This window comes from Eucalyptus grandis, chromosome 3 (genome assembly GCF_016545825.1).
Source record: "Eucalyptus grandis isolate ANBG69807.140 chromosome 3, ASM1654582v1, whole genome shotgun sequence".
NCBI classification, from domain to species: Eukaryota; Viridiplantae; Streptophyta; class Magnoliopsida; order Myrtales; family Myrtaceae; genus Eucalyptus; species Eucalyptus grandis.
In genome coordinates this window covers 68,881,267-68,887,107 of record NC_052614.1, presented here as the reverse complement: position 1 = coordinate 68,887,107, position 5,841 = coordinate 68,881,267, and the positions used below count along the sequence as shown (strand labels likewise).

General features: G+C 37.1%; 1 protein-coding gene across 1 annotated transcript; it reads right to left on the bottom strand.

Moving 5' to 3' along the window:
* Positions 1–3,876: 3,876 nt before the first annotated feature.
* On the bottom strand, positions 3,877–5,469 carry LOC120292087 (receptor-like protein 13). Its single transcript, XM_039309967.1, has 2 exons — positions 5,358–5,469; positions 3,877–4,946 (listed from the first exon to the last, which is right to left on the bottom strand). The coding sequence occupies exons 1-2, from the start codon at positions 5,467–5,469 to the stop codon at positions 3,877–3,879; spliced, it is 1,182 nt and encodes a 393-aa protein (XP_039165901.1).
* Positions 5,470–5,841: the final 372 nt, after the last annotated feature.

Here is a 5,841-nt window from a genome sequence, read left to right as displayed (position 1 = left end):
AATTTACCAAATGGATTTCTGTTCTTTTTTTATTCCCAGGAACAAAAGAACAAAATAAGTTGTTCCTGGGAGTGAAAACAAAATAGGCTTTAAGCGTTTGGTAACAATTTTGTTTTCGGGAACAATTTTTAATCAAAAATAGTTTTTTTTTTTCTGATTTTGTCTCCAGGAACAATTTCTGAGTAAAAGAACTTGCTTAGTAACTATACAAAATTTATATTCCTAGGATAGAATTGTGTTTGGTAGATTTCTTAAATTTCTTGTTTCTTTTAATTTTTTAGTACTTTTATTATATTTTTCTTTTTTTCCTCATTTTTTTCTTTTCTCTTCTTCTTCCTCCTTTATGGCCGGCCATCGATCACCACCATGGCCGGTGCCACCGTGAGGCTCGGCCTCGCCAGGCGGTGTGAGGTTAGCCTCGCCATAGCTAGGCGAACTCGAGCTCGCCCAACCATAGACGAGGCTTGGTCTTGCCGAGCCACGCCTAGGTGGCATCACCTGGCGGTGGCCCATCAAGGTCGAGCCTCGCCCACACGGTGAGGCTCGGGTCGATGAGCCTCGCCATGGCTTGGCATCGCCGGCCATGGCCAAGGCCGACGACATGCCAAAAGAGGAAGAAGAAAAGAAAAATTGGACTTGATTCTAGGAATTATTCTCAGAACAAGAATGAAATTTTTCTACTTCTTAATTTTGTTCCAAATCTATTACTAGGAACCAAAAAATTGGATTTTTGTTTCCGAGAACAAAATTTTACCAAATAAGTTAATGTTCTTTTTTGGTTTCTCGGAACAAAAGAATAGAATAAGTTGTTCCGGGAATGGTTACAAAACAAAACCTAAACAGTTGATTTGGCTTCGCAAAATCAGCCACTTTTATGGACGCGGTTGAACCATATGACATTTTATCGAAGTTAAGTCCAAAAATGTCGGAGGACATTATCAAATTGTTATACAAGTTGTCGTAACCAAGTTCAAAGGGTCATGAAAAGGGATGCAGTGAGTTCCACTAGTGTACTGTAGAAATTCCCAAAGAAAATCAGAGAAGCATTTTTCAATCTGATATAACAAGTTAGAGTCATAGTTTTTCTTTTTTATGGTTATTGTATCTGAGACCTCAATGATCTTTCCTTCAGTTCACAACCAAAAGAAAATTTGATAATACTCATATCCAAGTTTATAGGAAAAGATGGAAAATATGATGATCCAACAGTTATACAAGCATATAGTGGAGAATCAAGATGTTTAAAATGCTTGCAAGCACGAGCTCTGCTCAGGAAACAAATGGATACGCTTACAGACAAAACCAAAAGCTAAGTTGAGATGGTATTTAACTAGAGAAAAAACAACGGTAGAGAAAACGAGGATCCCAATGAATGCCATCACGCATGATCCTGTGAAACTAAAGAAGGCATCTTTTTAGGACTCATCCTCTCTACCTTTGTCAACATTTGATAGTGTCGTTGGACGGTGATTTGACCTATCACAACTGATTAACTATGACACACAGAGAAGAGGGTTACGTTCGTAACTTGCTTCATTGAAAATTCCAAATAGATTCCCATGATCCATCAATCATCCAAAATTCGGAATCATTATTTGAGCATATCCTAAATTAGGTAACAATCTCAATTAATTCAATTTCATATATCTTATGCCTAATTTGTTAAATTGCAATAATGTTTGAATATTCAATCGATATTATCATGTCCAAAAGAAATCTTTTGAAGCCCCATGAATTAGGAAATTTTCCTAACATCAAAATGTGTATACAATTGACAATTTGATTGCATGCCTAAGATATGATTCGCGATTGCATAGAAAATTGTCAATCCGATCTCACACTTGAGATACAATTCACGATTGCATAATAAGGTGGCCAGTTTGATCTCATACTGAAGATACGACTCGTCAATTTATTTCCAAAATTAGTTGGATATCGGTAATATCTCATGTGAATTGATGCTGGACTCAATGTGAATCTAATTTATTTCCATTTTTGTTTGATTTTAATTGATTTTATTTCTCAAAAAACCCACAAAGATTAGATACAATTAAAGTAGATTTTTTAGATAGCTTGCATGTTTAAATATTGCTTTCAAGTAAGTATTTCCTTCAAGTGCTTGCAATTTATTTATTGTTTTTCTTTATTGAGTGTTAAAAAATTATTGTGCATCAACTAGATCACCTCATATGTTAAGAGTAATTTAAAATCGATGTAAGCTGCTTGCAATTTTTTTTTTTTGAAATAAAAGAGAAAATGTATCGAAAAGGCATTAGAGAAATCTAGCATAATCAAGTCTCCAAACTCATTTAATCTCTGATTCATAGAAGTGAAGTAATTCTCTCGTTACTTTTCTTGGATTTCGAATCGACTCACCAAAATAAATTAGTGGCGACGTCTAATTGAGAAAAATCATTTATATGTTAAAAACTTGAACCTAAGTCGCGAATTGATATAAGTTTGAGAGAATCTAAGTTAAGTTTAGGCTTAGTAATCCATTAGCCAAACCCTAGGTGGCTCTAACGCACTCTCGGGGAGGTCGCGACAAAGCTATGCAAAATGCTTGGTGATATATCCTGGCAAATTGATTGTCTTTAGATACAAATATTTCAACCTTGTCTAGTTAGTAGTTCTGGCATCATTCGGCCATGCAAGTTGTTGTCTGATAGTCATGTACATATAATGGGACACAACCTATGGCCAATGGCTTTGGCATCTCCCCTGTGAAGCCATTATTCAACAAATGTAAGGTCGTCAACAATTTCATATAGCCTACCGATTGGGGATTCTACCTTTGATCGAGTTCCTTGATAGGTTTAGGTCCAACAAATTCAAAAGGATGGAATCAATTTGAGATGGAAGAGCCACCGAGCTTATTGGTAGATGCATCTAACCAACACATATGAACAAGATTCGACTTGGATGGCAAATGAAAAGCACTCGACAATTTGTTGCCCATGAGTTTTAACTCGATGAGATTTGCATTATTTTGCAATAGCCAATATCAACACCATTGAGCTCTCTATGCACATCACTAGCAAAAAACACTTCATGTTTTTATGTTGGACTGTTGCGTTAAGTCATTTCCTGATTCAATAATCGTAATATATGTAGTTCAACATCATGTGCTCTGTTTCTTTCCAGATGGCTATCAATTTGGCTCAACTCATATTTCTTTTGAAATGAAGGTGTGGCTGGGTGACCGTTGACAAATGTTTCATGTTGGTTTAGTTTGAAACGACATTAAGATGATGGGAAAAGAAACGCTGGCCCAATCATTGATCCTAATACATATGCAGAAGAGAGTCGCTCTTAAAGTTTTGCTAGTACAGTCGAACTTATCCCACAAGCGATTTTGCATTAAGTATTAGATAAGCTTAGTTCTATTGCTATAATTCTTCATCAAGCAATGAGCACAAAAGTTGGCTAAGGCTGCTGAGCAGTGGTCCTGCAATGCATGCCTTTATTGTCAAATTGGAGCAATTTCCCCACGCCCAATCCAATCATTAGTTCCCAACCATGGGGTGAATTGAATCCCTTTATGTTAGTGGGGTCTTGTCTTGAGACGCTAAAACCCAATTAATTTGATGTTGCTGGTCACAATCATAACATATTTCACGTCTTGGGTAACACTCACAAGAATTTGTCGATGCTAGATTCATTTTAGTTTTAAACTAAACTATTTTCTCTCAATTCACAACCAAATCAAAATCTCCTTATATTCATATTAGCATGACAAGAAATACAATACAAACACTCTAGGAGTCGAGCATTCAAAAGGCATAATAAAGACTCAAATGAAAACAATCCTATTAAATAAAGTTTCTCCACTGTGATTATTTCTTTTCCACCACAAAATGCTTAGAAGAACAATCACTAATGGAGAAAAAATGGGATAAGCTTACAAACAAGCTCGAATAGCACGCACTGATAGTACGGGTTTAGGTAGAGAAAAAGAACCACACCAAGGAATGCCACAATATATGATCTTGCAAAACTCCACAAGAAGGCTTCTCTCCAAGAGTCATCCTCTATGGTATGACTAAAAGATGGTGGTGTCCCATGTTCCTGATTTGAGTCATCACAGCTTGTTAATGGTGTTCCACAAAGAAGAGGGTTACCTTCATAACTTGCTTCATCAAAAGTTCCAAATTGATTTTTTCGGTCTGGTGTCTTGCCTGACAAGTTGTTGTAAGCCACTCTAAAATTTGACAAGGCATAGAGCTCTGTTAGTTGCGAAGGGATAGGACCGATTAAGTTGTTGTAGGACAGATCCAAGCTCTCTACATTCTTCAAAATGGAAAATGTTTCAGGGATCAATCCTGTCAAATGATTGTGTGATAGGTTCAAGGCTCGAAGTTCACTCAAGTGGCCAACCTCTGGAGGAATAAAGCCCGTCAAATTATTCATCGAGAGATCCATTCCCGACATAAGTTGTAGAATGTAGCCCTTATATGATTCCAACCTTCTCTTTGTCACAAAGTTTACTTCTTCTAATTCAAATGTTAAAGCCAATGTGTATTCTTTGCCAAGCTCAGTCCAACTGGTCAAATCCCATTTGCTCAAGGGAAAAGAAAAGTCTGAAGATACCCCATCATTTCCAAATGTCAAATCTTTCAAGCAAGGAGGAATTTTTCCAGAAAGATTATTATTTGAGAGATCCAATATGGTCATGTTTTCCAACAGACATAGATCTAGAGGGATTGAACCTTCAAAATTGTTTCCTTGTAGTAGAAGAACCTTCAAGTTATGAAGTGAACCAATCCAGCTAGGGACCTCACCTGACAATGCATTTTGTCTCAGATCCAATGTGACAATCGATGAAGCTCCAGAAAGAAACTCCGGAAAATGCCCAGCAAGTGCGTCATTAGTTAAATGCAAGAACCTCATAAATGTAACATTGGCACAAGCGGGTATATAGGGCCCAAGGTTGTTACTTGAAAGGTCTAAAAGAACAAGATGATGTAAGTTGCAAAAGCTCAATGGTAAAGGACCTCTCAATAAATTACTTGATAGCATAAGCCCTTCCAAGGATTGAATATCTCCAATCTAATTGGGAAGTGTTCCAGTTAGGAAATTATAACTTACATCCAAAACTAGCAAGGAGGAGCTATTTAGTATGTAAGGTGATATGTCCCCTGTGAAACAATTATTATCCAGATGCAAAAACATCAACAGTGGCAAGTTAAAATACCTCGATAGCATTTGGCCTTGCAAATTGTTGCTTGATAGTTTCAATGCCATAAGTAATGAACAATTTTTAGCTAGTATCTCTGGTATCTCTCCTGTAAAGCCATTGTTGGACAAGTCCAATATGTACAAATTTGCCACATTGCCCATTGAGGAAGGGACTCTACCTTTCAATAAGTTGGTTGACAAGTTCAAAACAAGCAAATCCGGGAGGACAGAACCAATCCAAGATGGAAGCTCCCCTCCAATAAAATTAGCAGACACATCAAAAAGCCCCATGCCATCAAGACTCAAATTGGAAGGCAAAGCAAAAGCACCTGATTGCCTCTGAGTCGGAATTCCAGTAGATATAAATTCTTGACCAATAGCCAATTAGGAAATTTCCTGTCATTCCACTATGGCTAATTTCAACAACTCTCAAGTCATGTAGCTCTTTCCAGAAAGCTGGGAATTATGCCATTTGTGTCTTTATTGAGTGGACAATTTGATAAACTAAACTCCTTTAGTTGAAATGAAGGAAACCAAGTGGACTCTTCCGTATTTACTTCGAGATGATTGTGGTTGTCGAGGAGGTGGAATACCTCAAGGTTAGAGTTGTTAGCCATGGAAGCAAGGGAAAGTGAGCCTTCAAATGCATTTCTAGAAAAGTCC